At 36.0% G+C, this 15,538-nt stretch overlaps 2 protein-coding genes across 4 annotated transcripts in view; one reads left to right on the top strand and one right to left on the bottom strand.

The window, feature by feature from the left end:
• Positions 1–21: 21 nt before the first annotated feature.
• Positions 22–15,538, top strand: part of fam3a (FAM3 metabolism regulating signaling molecule A) — a 77,639-nt gene continuing 62,122 nt past the window's right edge. For 2 of the 3 annotated variants that reach the window (XM_067372116.1, XM_067372119.1), the window contains exons 1-2: positions 1,106–1,232; positions 13,775–13,853. In XM_067372116.1, coding sequence (XP_067228217.1) covers positions 1,146–1,232; positions 13,775–13,853 — 166 coding nt within the window. In that variant the 5' untranslated portion in view covers positions 1,106–1,145. Of the gene's footprint in view, positions 139–1,105; positions 1,233–13,774; positions 13,854–15,538 lie in introns of those variants that run through there. The other variant, XM_067372117.1, reaches the window with a different exon arrangement.
• Positions 6,090–15,408, bottom strand: avpr2aa (arginine vasopressin receptor 2a, duplicate a). The gene is made up of 5 exons (XM_067372120.1): positions 14,951–15,408; positions 14,142–14,387; positions 13,832–13,978; positions 9,123–9,723; positions 6,090–6,440 (listed from the first exon to the last, which is right to left on the bottom strand). The coding sequence occupies exons 1-5, from the start codon at positions 15,317–15,319 to the stop codon at positions 6,241–6,243; spliced, it is 1,563 nt and encodes a 520-aa protein (XP_067228221.1). The 5' UTR covers positions 15,320–15,408; the 3' UTR covers positions 6,090–6,240.

Genomic DNA, 15,538 nt, shown 5'->3' with positions numbered 1-15,538 from the left:
AGCATGACAGACAATTTTATGAATTTCAACACAGACACGTAGCTTAAGAAAACAGAAGAAACAAAATAAAAAAGACTGTACCAAAGTGACAAAACTAAAGCAAAAGTCTGGCGGAAGTTCTAAACATTCTTTTATGTGGTAGGTCACACACTACACTACACACTTTTATTGAACACCAATGTGCTCTCTTTCCTCCCATTATTTCTTGTATTATATTTTATCTACTAGAAATGTATAGTTTTACGCATTCAACAAAACTCATTCAGTCATAATACTTTAAAGCTGTACTAAACTTCCATTTGTAATAGGCCTACTCCATTAAGCTCTCTTTGGCGTTTTGTAGGCTAACCTACACGTTTTGCCTTTAGTTTTGATGAACAATATTTTCCTTTGACATTTTTTTTGAGTAACAAGATCTTGTAATGTTATTGAATCACTGAATATTGTAATAACCTCTATAGTGCCATTGCCTGTTGTTCAGTCGGTTTCTGAACTGATTTAAATATCGTTTTTTTTAAAGTTGTGTATATTTTTTACCTTTAAAAGTTAAAAGCAAATTGTAGTTCTGATTAATAAACACTTGAGGGCAGTAAGACTCCTCCGATATGAGCGAAGTGAGAGTCATAGCCATAAAAATGGACTTTTCTTCAATATTTTGTAACATTTCTTAGCATATAATACATGGGTGGGGAACGTTGATTCTGGAAGGCCATTGTCCTGCAGAGTTTAGCTCCTACCCTAATTAAACACACCTGAAGTTAATCAAGGATTCCTAAAGTTACATGCAGGTGAGTGTTTTTTTCAGGGTTGGAGCTAAACTCAGGACAATGGCCCTCCAGGACCAACGTTCCCCACCCCTGATATAATAGTATTTTCCCAAAATTGTAAAAATAAAATAAAATAAAAAAAAATCCCCATAAAAATGTCAGCATATAATTGGCTGACATTATTATGACATCATACAAAATATTGGACCAGTTATTTCCACAGTAGTTTCCAAAACTTAGCCTTCATTTGACAGCTTTACATTTTTATAAACTTGTAGACCATTCATAACGTTTATATAATGCTACAACACTTGCAATTAACTTATAAGTGCAAACAAGACAGGCTATTAAATCGAATGCAATGTCTGGCATTCAGAAATGTGTTTCTTGTCTTTTCAGTATCCAGCAGCGTGCTATAACATGGCCAGCTGCCAGGGCGTCCTAAGGCCAACTGAAACTCAAGGTGTAAGTAATTTCATCCTTATTAGAAAGTAATGCTCAAAGCTTATGCAATACTGTAATATAAACACGCAGTTCTTGCAGAAATCCAGGAAAACATTCTTGCAAAGGGCTCCTAGATAAATATTTCAGAGATGAAATGGGGTACAAACTAATCTTATTTTGAGTAGCTTTTTATTATAGGCTGATTCAATCTGCCTATAATTCGATCTGATCTGGTGTGAAAATGTCTTTAGCAGCAGCTGATTCAGACATCCTTTTTCTCACTGTTTATTAACCTTTCAGCCTTTCTTATTTCTCAAATAGTTTTTGGGATACACAGAATGAAACTAAAATAATATACTAGTGTCATAATATGCGTTATAATAAAAACTGTTAATTTTAGGCTCTAAAATCTAAACTTAGATGAAAAACTCTTCTGCTGGAATAATAATTATTTATCAAATTCCAAAGATACTTTTGCTCCAAAATGGACCACTTTGGCAAAAAAAAAAAAATAGTATTTGGGAATCCATCATTCCGAGAGGAAAATTACAGAGTGGAACTCCAGTCCAGGTTTGGCTTTCCTGGTCTATTTTGAAAGCTTAAATTCTTTGTTGTCACTTCATGCTGTTTATTGAGTCATATATTTTCTATAAAAAGAAATCCGATTTATTTTCTTTATAAGCTTCATGTTATATCTGACCCCAATTTGTTCTTCATGGATGGGTCAGCCTCTCAACAGATCTGCTCCCCCGTTTATATCTCTAAAACTGCCAGAAACGGCAGTGAATTAGTGAATGGCCTCGGACACAGTCACAGCACGCCGTCTAACACTGGCAGGATTTCTGTAGTCATCCTAAACCATGGCCATTAATAATCACCGCGTCTCTGTCCAACAAAGCCTATGAAGAAGAAATGATGGTTTCATTCAGTTTCAGGGATCCAAATCTATCCCTCATGACCCTGACTTTCAGGTTTGCACTTTAAGAAGGATGTATACAGTGTTTAATAAAACTCACTTGCCCAGCAGTTTACATTAGTTTAATACTGGTCTCCATTGTATTTCCTGTTCTCAGAGGAAACAGACTTTAAAAGAATTCAAGGGATAATCTGGGATACAAGAGATGTGTATGATGATGTCAGAGGGATGGATACCCATTTAAGGACACAATTTTGGTTTTGTAAGTGAGCACAGAATGTTCCAATTACTATTCCTCCATGAAGTAAACATTTTGTTTTAGTATGAATTGTCTGTTAGTCTTATCAACAGTAGTATGTTTTTGTGTACAATTTTTACAACACTTTTTGAGTCATGCAACAACTGGCAACATACTGAAAAAAGAGAAAGAAATAATGACAGTATGCATATTACTTACGAAGTAAATAAATACGTAGAAATTAAATATGAATTTAGGGCGTTGATAGCATTACCTTAGTTCACGACAACATACAAAACAATTGTAGTAGCAACAAGAGGAAAACTGCAGCAATATTACATTAATGCAAGCATTGCCAAATGAAATTTAATATGTTAAAATGATCTTTAAGGGTCCTCCTTTGGAATGTACAGGTTACTTTCATTCACAGTTCAATAAGGAACACAACCATTAACTAAGTGAAAAAAGTTAATCGAGACAAACTTTAAGTTGGCTTGAAAAAGCTGGTTCGGAAAGTTTGAAGCAATTTTAAAAGTTTTAGTTTAGTAGTTAAGATAGATAGATAGACAGATAGATAGATGTTTGCTAAGGTGCTTGGGGTGGTTACTAAGGTGTTGCTATGCTGTTGCTAAGGTATTCTGGGTCTTTGCTAGGGTGTTGCTATACAGTTGCTAGGGTACTTGGGGTGGTTGCTAAGGTGTTGCTTTGAGGTTCCTAGGGTACTTGGGGTGGTTGCTAAGGTGTTGCTATGAGTTTGCTAGGGTACCCAGGGTGGTTGCTAGGGTGTTACTATGCGGTTGCTAAGGTATTCTGGGTAGTTGCTATGCGGTTGCTAAGGTATTCTGGGTGGTTGCTAGGGTGTTACTATGCAGTTGCTAGGGTACTGAGACTGGTTTCTAGGATGTTGCCAGGGTGATTTGTGTGGTTGCTAGGTGGTTGCCATGGTGTTCTGGTTGTTGCTATGTGGTTGCTAGGTTATTCTGGGTGGTTGCTATGAGATAGATAGATAGATAGATAGATAGATAGATAGATAGATAGATAGATAGATAGATAGATAGATAGATAGATAGATAGATAGATAGATAGATAGATAGATAGATAGATAGATAGATAGATAGATAGATAGATAAGGTTTGAATGAGGTTCAGTGGATTAGAAATAGTACATAGAATGGCAGCTTTAAGTCTAATAGTTTAAATTTGAATTTTGACAGTTGGAGTTGAGTCTTGGGTCATTTGAGTCTTGGCTCATTTGAACATTCCGTCAGGGAAAGTCAATGGGATTTTTCCGAGATTTAATAGACATTTTTAGGAAAACCGTAAGTTGGATCAGTTAGAAAAGATATAGCACAAGTCAGAACAGTCTGAAGGTTTGAGCCGATTTTGGAGTTTGTAGAGTTAAAGCTCTAGGAGGAGTTAGAGTCAGAAATTTTAGTTACAGAAGAAAATAGCATAACAGTAAGTTGATTTTTTTCAAGCCAACTTAATAAAGTGTAACATTTTGATTTCAAGATTAGGTTAAAATGTGTCTGATTTAGCTTCATAAAAAGAGTGAGATTATTTGAAAATGCTTAGAATTGTGTTCCTGCATTAGTTAATTAACAAAAGTGTAATTTATGGGAATTTATATATGCAAGCAAACATTGCCCATACTGACTGAACTAGACAGATCAGTTTGTGAAGAATTTTAGCCTATTTGTACAGTCCAGATGCCGAATGATAACCTCATCACCATGTGTTATGGCTGGAGATGAGATATTTTCCTGCAGGGATGCATTTTGTCTTCATCAAACTTTCAATCGTAGTTTATGCCGTAAATTTAACTTTCATCTTATCTGTCCGCAGCGCATTCTTCAAATAGCTGTCACTGATCAACCAGATGGTCTTTGAAAAATAGTCATCATGGTGGCAAGCCTGGGGTTATTTGTGATTTGTCTTCCTCTTTGCACTAATTTCAACTCTTGTGAAGACTGTAAACAACTGTGTTTGCTTTCTTTCATTTGTACACCATTTATAGATATCAAGTAGTTGTGTAAACCTTTTCCCTGGTCCAGAAATCATGAAGAGTGTGCTGCATCAACCAATAAGGTGATTTGTTTTGCTCTGGTTCGACAAAGAGGTTAATTTGTGTCATTTGTTCTTAGCTGTTTTCTGATTTTATGAATCAAACCAATACTTTTTGACTATCATTAAATTTAAATGAAGCTCAGCTCACATTTAGTAAATATGAAAATAAATACATGAATAACAAATTAATAAAGAAATATCTCACTCTAAAAATGCTGGGTTGTTTCATCCATTGTTTGGGTCAAATATGGACAAATCCAAACATTGGGTTTATAAATTTTATTTAAAAATTGGGTTGGGTTTGTCCATATTTGACCCAAACATGGGTTATTTAGATTGTCAATAATAGAAAAACAACAACAATAAATACAAACATATGCATAATTCCTATTAAAGTGTCCACCACAATACTATTAGGATTTATGATTTTTTATTTTTTTATTTTTTTTACAGATTAGTCCATACACTTTCAGCCTTGAATTTGTTTCGTGATTTATTGTGATACTTTAAATTTTTTTCTGGACTATATCACAAAGATTTGACAAATAAATTTTTTCCTCTTTAAAATATAGAATAAATATATTTAGATAAACATCTGTATCAATAGATTGTTTTTACTATTATTTACATTATATCTTGTTTTTTTTTATTATTATTATTTAATCTAAGCCTATGATCAGTGTGACAAATCAGCTACTGCTACAAAATTATTCTCTTAATCAGTACTTTGCTGTTGTTTTCTAGTAAAAATAGCCATTCTTAAAACAAGATCAATTTAATTGAGCAAAATTTTGTCTTTTTAGAGGTTTATGTTTCTTACCCCACTGGCAAATTATTTTGTTTTAAGTAAAAAATACTGATTAAGAAAATGATTTTTACAGAGTATCAGAGGACAGGATCTGTACAGGCTGCTTATACATCAGTTCATTTCAAGGCACTGTATAACCTGATGTCATTTCAGTTTCTCTTCTTTTACCATCTTCTTATATTCTTTATGACTTCCTGTTTTCCTATCATATACACAAATAGTGCTCTATAAATAAGTCAATTATTGAGGAACCGAAAGTGTTGCTGCTTTGCACACTGCTTGCTTTGTCAGCCTGCTTATTATTCAGTATGACACGATATACAAATCAGTCAATGTGTGTTCAGTTCGTATACCTGTACCTTTTCCATTGAATGTGTATGAAAGTCAGAGATAAGGAATGAATGTATCACTTTTTAGTCCTGGATTTTTATGGCATAGATTTGAACTGTCCCCTGGATGTAGTTTCCATGCATGGATAACATAATTTATCCTCTTCCTCAGTCCTTGCTATATGCGAGCTGTGAATCTGAAGACTTATGGCTGAAAAAGACTGATAAATGGGATGAAATTGCTAGCTCTGAGGTTAAGGCCTTGATCTCTTCTTCCTCTGCAGTTAAGACTTTTATCTCCACCTCTCACATAGTGGACAGTTTCAATAAAATATATCGTTTAATAAATTACAATGTCTTATAAATTATCTCAGTATTCTTTGGAGTGTAATTAAGTTTATTATGACAGTCAGTAAGCTGTGAATGAGATCAGCATCATTATCAGTGGTCCGATTTTGCATAAAATCCTCGTGAAATGATCTTTATGTCATATACTGGTCCTGTTTGCTCATTAGCATACCACTCTTCACAGTTAAAACGGCATCTTCAGCTACTCTGAATAGAAGATGTAGCAATATCTCATGACAACATGTCTTCCACATGCGTAGGACAGTTACACCCGCATAAATCGCCACCGCTGCTGACACTCAATTTTAGTTTATTCTGTGGGGGTCAGTGCTGGTTGTCCTTGGTGGTGGAGGTGTTTATATCACTTGAGTGGTCATGCATCGAGCTCCTGCGGGGAAGCTTTGGCCGACAGCGCAGTAAAGCAAGAAGTTCGCGGGACACGCTGCTGGAAAAGGCTGTGTAGATCCATGGGTTCGTACAAGAGTTCAGACTGGCTAACAGCATCAGGATGGTGAAAGCCACTCCTGAAAATGAGGGAGGGGGAAGAGAAAGTCAAATCGGTTTCGTAGAGGTCATGTTGTTGTCCTCATTTAAGGGCTACGATTAATATAAACCACATTAAAGATGGTGACACCTTGAAATGTGCTGATCTAAGAGAGCTTTCAAAATTCGCTTATTTTACTTGCGCGAAAACTCGCCCCAGCAAATGGAATGTTCTCAAAGCTATATGAACAAACATTGTTCGAGTAAAGTTATTTGGTCTTCAATAACATTATCAAAACATTTAGCACAAAAATGTTATCTATACATCATTCATGGAACATTTTTCCGAATCAGTTTGACGTTCGCTTAATTTTTTACTTAATAGTTGTTTCAGATGGTTCAGAGAACATTCAAAAGTAATGTTTAATGTTTGCAAATTGATCAAATTGAACATTCTCTTAAAGTTTTCTTTAACATTCACATAACCAAGATCAAGATTCTGAGAACATTTGAAAATAATGTTTTCATAACTTAATGGGAATGTTAGCAAAATGTTCTTAGAACATATTTTTGTTAGCTGGGGCCACTCTCTGCGCCTCAAGGCATTTATATTTTGTAGTCACAAAACAACAAACATACTTAAGAACCAAATCAGTAGGGTATTTACATTGTTCATTCCAGTGTTTGTTTAGTCAAGTAGGGTTTGTTTATGACTTTTACAATAATTTTATGAACTGCACGTTAATACAATTTTTGATTTTACGTTTGATTTTACACAGTAAATAAATAAGATCTTGTTCCAGATCATTTAAATGAAACTTTTAAGCATTATTCGCTGTAGTGTTATACTGCCTCAAAAGTACAAGAACAAATTTGAAAATTCAATTTGTCCTTTGTATTTATCAAAGAATCTTGAAAAAGAAATGTTACTTGGGATCCAAAATTCAGCTTTGCCATCACAGTAATAAATTACATTTTAAAATATATTCAAATATAAAACAGTTCTTTTAAATTGAAATAATATTTCACAACATTACTGTCTTACTATATATTTTACTGTTCTAACATAAAAACATTAAAAACACTTACCAACCCATAACTTGGTGGTGTATAGAGCTTACACTTAATGAAATGGGAAATAAAAAAATGAAAGACTTCCCAAGCAGAGATTCCTTATAACAACAAATATATTATAATTTAATTTTCCATTGTGGGAAATGCAGTAAGAAAAGCTCTTAGAACTAAACAGTTTATATGACATTCAACTGTTCAATCAATGGCAGTATGTTGCCCAATTGACTACACATAAACAGCTGAAACAAATCAAAAGCAGCTGGTGTGGGAGAACAGATGTGTGTACATTACTAGTTTTCAGTGGCCTGTGGTGCAAGATATCAAAATCTGGTTAGTGATGTAAGAGCAGCAGGGAATGGAGAAGGGTGATTTATTGGTGTGAAGTAAAGGGCTTTAAATATGGACGTGTCTAATAGGAGAAAGATGGAGGGCATTTGCAGGACATTTCTTGTGGTAAACACCGACTTGACTCATTGCATTGATGGGCTCCACATTTTCCGGATAATTTGCAACCATTCCAAAGCACTTCCACAATCCACTGAGTCAGTGCTCTTGTAAAGGATTTAATAATGCCCTTATTGAACAGCCAAATTTTTTCATTGAGTTGTACCTCATGCTTTACATAAAAAAAATGGCTATGCTACACTCAAAAAAATGCTGGGTTAAAAACAACCCAAGTTGGGTTGAAAATGGACAAACCCAGCAATTGGGTTGTTTTAACCCATTGGTTGGGTTAAATGTTTGCCCCAACCTGCTGGGTTGTATAAAAATTACTGTATTGCTTGCTTAAAATGAACCCAAAATATGCTGGAAATTAACATTTATTAATATGTTTAATAAATGAGCATTTATTAATAAGATAATGAATAAACAATAAACATTTATTAAATTGCTTATTAATAAATGTACACCTTTTGATTATTATTGTTGCCTCTAGTAATTATGTGTCTGATTTTTAATTTCTCACCTATTTTGGATTCATTTTAAGCCAGCCATATAGTCATTTTTAATCAGTAGTTGGGTTAAATAAAACTACCCAGCAGGTTGGGCAAACATTTAACCCAACCACTGGGTTAAAACAACCCATTTGCTGGGTTTGTCCATTTTCAACCCAACTTGGGTTGTTTTTAACCAAACATTTTTTAGAGTGTATATCCAGTGGTAGTAACTGATTACATCTGGATTATGTAATCAGATTCCAAAGTACTTGTAACTAGATTAGGTTACATTTTAAAATGTTCATAATCAGATTACTTTTATTGATACTTTTATTAATGACATGATTTATTCATTGATTCTCCCTAATTATTTTCTATTAAATTTATTTATTTATTTTTCATAAAAAGCCAAATACTTATGCAAGACTTCCAGTTTTGTAGAATTGCACACACCAGTCAGGTGACCACTGGATTTTTGTTTTTCTTTGAAGGAGACCATTTTTTTGTTTGTTGATAACAAAGAATGTAATTTTTTTTTCTTTGTCTTTTTATATCAGTATGGTACACAATAATTCTACTCAAATCTATGTGATAAACAAATTACTAACTACAATTATCGTATGTAATTTGTAGTTAGTTATGGACTAATTTGTAAGTAATCTACCAACCACTGTATATATTTTTCTTGTGAGGACCACTTTAATTTCTCACCTTGGTCAGGGGGGTTGGGGTCCCAGGCAGCCCACAGCTGTACAATGAAGAAGGGTGACCAGCATAATGTATAGACAAGCACAATGACCAGAGTCATCCTCACTGTTTTAGACATAGCTTTCGACACACCTGTAAGAGGTGGATGGAGAGGGCAAGGTGGGAAAGAGGGGTTTGATGAAGTATTGGATTCTTCAGTAGTGGTGTTCCTGTGAGGAACAGAGTATCCATGTGATGTCTGGGCAGCAGCAGAGTTGCTCCAGATGGTGTGAGGGTTAGCCTGAATGCAAGGCAGCACATCTGAGGATGAACTGTGAGTCTGTGAGGCTCGATCATTGGGACTGTGGCTGTCCTGACAAGATTGATCACAACAATCGGGCTCTGCTTCCTCAGTGTTGCAGGTGTGAGAATGGGACGAGCCACTGTTGGTGTTCTTTTTATGGGGTTCTCTTACTTCTCTCTGCATGTGTGAGAGTCTAGCTGAGCTGGCCCGCTTTTTGAAGATGGGAAAGTGAAAAATGACCAGGTTCTTCTTCATGTCAGCAGAAACCACACGTTCTGATTTCAGGTAGATGTTATCATGGATCTCTTTGAATATTCGTACCTAGAGACACAAAAATAAATGAAGATTACATTTGTTTAATATGTTAACTCATTGTGTTATGTGCTTTGAGACGAGGTATTTTAACACTTTCTCTTGTGATACTTTGCAGAAAGCAGCAGTGTGTGTGCGTTCATGTGTTTTGGAAGAGGTGTGGCTTTGGACGCGATTTGCAGGGAAGGTGGAATCATATGTGACCCGCTCTGGCGAAATGAGTCGGAAGTCGCAACGTTCTATTTTAAGATATGGGCCGATAATGTGGAAAAACAATGAAAAAATAGATTTTTTTTTAAAGCTAATTTCAAAGAACAGACTTTCAAAAATAATCTCCCAATGTTTCGTAGTCCAGATAATTGAGTAAAGGTATTTAAATGGCTATTAAATTTGACATGGTTTTACTAAATTCGCTGGAAATGAACTTCTCAACTCCTCTCGTCACTTATGAGCATTTCCCGGTATCCCCTGAAACGTCACTATCTCTGCTTTCCAAATATGGTGTTACACGTTGTATAGAACCAATCAAAAAGTTTAGAAATGAAAACACACTGACATAAAAGCTGATTTTTATCAATGGGAAGCCCCGTTTCGACTGACAGGCACGCGATCGGTCCAGCCATCCTCCTGTCAGACTAGCGCGCGCTCTGTGTAAACAAGCTAGTAGATCTCCTCAGAAAGATTCAAGTTCATTACGGTATAGTGTATAGTGTAGTGTAGTATACTGTGTGTAAGTTAGTTCTGTTTATTAATAATATTTGAGAAATGTCGCTGTCAAAAGAGAAAAAAGTGGCCAAAGCTTTAAACTCACTGGAGGCTGCTAACCTAAGCTCTGCTGCTCTCACTTTCTCTCTCTCTCTCTCTCTCTCTCTCTCTCTCTCACACACACACACACACACACACACACACACGCGCGCGCACACACACACACCCTCTCTCTCAAGCAAAAATGTAGCACCTCTGTTCAATCTTTCTGATTTTAGTAAATCTTTGTAAAAGTGCCTTATAAAATATTAATTCAAATTAATACTTATAATATTATATAATAATACTTATTAATAATTTGAGCTTCAGTCTGGTTTAATAGCATTTATATATATATAAAAATGTCTTTGGTCAAATTAAGCTGTAAAATAAATAGTTTATCCCTTTAAATGCAATGGATTTTGAAAGATAAAAGCGATTTTCTCAGGTTTTCAATTGGAAAAAGAGGGCAAACAACCATAATTCAAATGGGTATATCTTTAAAACCATTCAAGGTATGACTTTGACTAAGATATCATTTTAAAGCTTATATACCAAAATCTCAGTTTTGAAATTTGGGTCACTGTGACTCATTTTGCTGGATCAGGTCACATATGCTTTCAATCCTAGCAGGCTAATTTTAGCATTTCACAGATCATCTACTACACCTTTAAATATTACATTGCACATGCTTTATTCTGTTCTAGGTTATTACTAAAGATCACCACCAGTAGGTCACCACCACTTTGATGTCATACACTCATCGGTCTGTACAGTGGCGCTTCGAGACGAACACACCTATAGTGGTGGGGATTCTGTCAATCGAATCATTTGAGAGCCCAAACCATATGAATTGGTTCATTGAAAAGATTCACTCAGATTGGCTCACTCATTTGTTTAAGGTACACTATGTACCTAAATGCGCTCTAGTGGTAATATACAAAACTTCATGCATCTTGCAGAAGAACATTGTGAACATCACATCATTTGATTTCCCCAGCAAAAACGTTCCAAGTCATTCACATAAAAAACAGTCAACAGTGTTTAATAGATGACGTAGGAAGTTGGGGAAGGTCTCTTTTTTTCTTCTTTCTTTTTTTTTTTTAAATACATGAAAATTCTTACATATATTCCCTTAAATTATTTGTTAAAAACACTGGTTCATTCTCGAATGAAACAGCACTACTTCATACTCTCAATTCTGGATTATCTCCAAATTTAAAACGTGGAGCGTCTGGTGGTGAACTGATTCTTGTGTGTTACATAAGGAGGTTGTCCAAAATCACTGAGAATCACTGCTTTCTAGTCTCTAGCTCTCATTTATTAAGTAAATGGTGGAGAAAACCTCTCTTAATGGAAATCTTGTTTATAAACCAAACCCAGATGGGACGTTTAACAGAAGTATTATTATCATTTAAAGACTTTGTATGGTGGAACTGTGAAGTTCACCAGTGAAGCTCAAGTATGAAATATTAACTGCAAGTAAAATACCCCATCAGTTGTACAAACATTCACAAGAATGTCAAAAGACATCTGGAGGTCAGTGGCAAAAACAACCTTACACATATGTCCATAAAGTGTGGGGAGTTTTCCATTATTGTAGGTTTTTTGGGGGTTTTTTTCAATGTATTTTAAGGAATACAGAATCTTTTCATGCCAGTGAGATGTTTGCTTGAACGGATTACCATCCAGGTGTTTAATCAGACCAGAGGTTGAAGATTCTTGCAAAATGTTTTTAAAAGATGTTTGTTGCCAAAGATACATTGTCCACATTCAGTGGGAAGCAGTTTTTGTTTTGGTTTATGCACAGTGTACTTTTTCTTAAATAAGACTGTCTTCCTGGGAACAGTATCAGCTGGTGGAAGGAAAGATCTGTACATTAGAGAATTTCTCTCCTGAAATAGAACTTCACTGACCAAAACCCCTTGACCAGGTCAGAGAGCATAATCTCACCAAACAAGCATTATGATACATGTCAGGGGATCTGCTTCCCCTCAAATGATTGTTACCCCAGCAGCTTATGATTTATTAAAAAGATAAAGTTCTTTTCTCCAGATCACAGCTGAGACCTTTCAATAGTGTTGCAGGAATGAGTCCTAAAACCTGAAAGCGAGTTAGCATCTGGTTCCATCGTCCTGAAGTTAATGGGTTTTTTGAATGGGTTTTTGGTTAAATGCTTAATATAGTGAAATAGTGTTGGCAGTTAATACAAGCACAAGAAAAACAGATAATCCCCTTGTAGAAAATTACCATTTTCTGTTATTTCCTTCAACCTTAAAGGGTTAGTTCACCCAAAAATGAAAATGCTATCATTAATTACGCACCCTCATGTCATTCCAAACCGTAAGACTTTCGTTCATCTTCAAAACAAATTTAGATCTGTTTAATGAAATCGGAGAGCTGTCTGTCCCTCCATTGACAGCCTGCAACTACCACTTTCAAGCCCCAGAAATGCAGTAAAGACATCATTAAAGTACTCCATGTGACTCCAGTGGTTGAACCTCAATTTTATGAAGCGACACGAGTGCTTTGTTTATGCAAAGAAACATTTATTTATTCATTCACGACTTTATTTACTAAATATTAATCTCCAGTGCGCGTCCATGCAACAACGTCTGCTCTCGCATCAACAAAACACACATGCACCTTGGTGGTCTCGTGAACATGCATTGGAGATTAATATTTTGTAAAGAAATTGGTAAAAACAAAAATTTTTTTTTTTTTTTGCACAAACAAACCACTCGCATCGCTTCATAAAATTGAGGTTCAACCACTGGATTCACATGGAGTACTTTAATGATGTCTTTACTGCCTTTCTATGGCTTGAAAGTGGTAGTTGTGTAGGCTGTCAATGGAGGACAAAAATCTCTCAGATTTCATTTAGTAGATCTTCATTTGTGTTTCAAAGATGAACGAAAGTTTTATGGGTGTGGAACGACATGAGGGTGAGTAATTAATGACAGATTTTTCATTTTTGGGTGAATTAACCCTTTAAAACACAACCCAGTGCAATACATAATTCAAAATATGGGTAAAACACCTGTGAAAAATCAATATGTAAAATTCCCACATATTAAAATGCTACATTGGACGGTATTTATATGAACTATTATTAGAGTGTAGAGGGAGTTGATCTATCATCTATGGTGGCTCATCCAAGAAATAAAATCCCTATGTTAACTTTTATAAAGAATGGTTAAAAAAATGGTTAATTGCATCAATTACAGTAGTTGCTTTTAAATTAAGCCCACTAGTTGTAATTCTAATGTGGTTCTATAATGTCTAATTAATGTCTTCACATTTATATTTTTTTAAGGTGAGTGTGAAAATTGGGATTAGAGACTCAAATGAAATGCACGGGCACCAACAGTACCTGACAAACGGTGATAATAAAGGTAGGAACCACAAACACGGCTACAGTCATCCAGGTGACATAAGCCTTCAGCCCCCAGGGCTCGGCAAAGTGCCCCCAGCATTCGAACACTCCTGGAGAGACCTCTGACCTGGAGAAAATAAACACCTGTAGGGAAGACAGCATTGGGAAAATATTTTAAAATAGTTCCTTTTGTGTTTCCTGTAATAAATAGCCCCATATGGGTTTGGAGTAAATTGAAGGTGAATAAATAATGGCAAATACTGGGTGAACTACCGCTTTAAGAATGCATATTCACTGATTGATGTACCTGTGGCACACTGAGGACAAGGGCTAGACCCCAGGCTATCATGATGGGTGTATTCCAGCATGAAACTGCCCCTCCTTTGTAAGTCTGTAGGGGGCAGCAGATGGCATTATGGCGGTCCACTGTCATAGCAACAATCATGTAAGAGGATGCAAACATTCCCACAATCTGCAGATATTTCACTGAGCGGCACAGCACGTCAGGACCTTGAAATCTCTCTGTGATAACCCATACCAGCTGCGGGAGCACCTGCAAAACAGTGTACAGCTGTTGGCATGTCACTTAAAAGAAATAATGCCAGGGTTGCCAACTTTGGTTACCTGGCTGGAGTGAGATTTTGAAGACATGGCCTGAACCAATCACAGGCACCTATATGAGGTTTTGAGGATGCAACAATTCATGTTTAAGTTCATCTTACAAGGTTAATTTTGTACAACATATACAATTGCATGCTGCATGATGTTAACAAATATTTGATGAAAATCATAATATTTTAGTCTAAATAATTGCACTCATTTTTTGTTGAGCTCTGCCTATTTGATGCGCATGCAATGAAGTTTAACCATGACTCGCTTGCTCTTATGAACGTTGTACAAAATGGAAATATGTGCATGATTTTCAAGTCATAATGTTTACAGAATAAAGAATATTAGAGTAAAATGTTGTGCGCTGGAGAAAGCATCTCTCAAGCGCATTTTGCATTGTCTTTGTCATTGCCGTTATTTAGATTTAGTATGGTGATGAGAGACAGCCTGAAAGTGTGTTGGCAACCCTTTAATGTTATGATAAGCATTAGATGAAATTCAGCTCACCTGAAAAAACGCCACAACAAGGTCTGCAACACACAGATTGACCATAAATAGGTGCATGGGTGCATTGTATTTGCGCCGCCTCAGCAGAACCCACAGTACAAAGCTGTTCCCTAGTGTTGTCAGAGCGAGAACCAGACCCAGAATTCCAATCTCTGCTTGAGCCAGAGCCGTGTCCCGCATCCTGAATGGATCAGGTGCCTGAGTGGGGTTTATTGAGCTGTTTTGAGACACCAACCAGAAGTATGATCCTCCTCTGAAAGTGCTGTTGAGTTCAGCATGCTCAGAGAATGAGGAGGTGGTGAGGTTGGACCATGCAACGGTTGCATGGAGGGATCTTTCCCAACCTGCCTCTCTTGAGAAGATCTCCATGCCTGAAAGAATTGGTCACAAGGAGGTATGATATAGATGAATTGCTTCAGAACCCATATTTGACATTGGACATCAAGTGGCAACCCAGAAGTTAATGCAAATGGTCGAAATTAAACGTGGAAATATATATACAGACACACACACGTATATATAGTGGTGGTCTGAATTATTGGCACCCTTGGTTAATATGATCAAAGATGACTGTAAAAATTAATCTGC

Source organism: Chanodichthys erythropterus, chromosome 20, assembly GCF_024489055.1.
Source record: "Chanodichthys erythropterus isolate Z2021 chromosome 20, ASM2448905v1, whole genome shotgun sequence".
Lineage (NCBI taxonomy): Eukaryota > Metazoa > Chordata > Actinopteri > Cypriniformes > Xenocyprididae > Chanodichthys > Chanodichthys erythropterus.
This window is presented reverse-complemented; position numbering and strand designations above follow the sequence as displayed.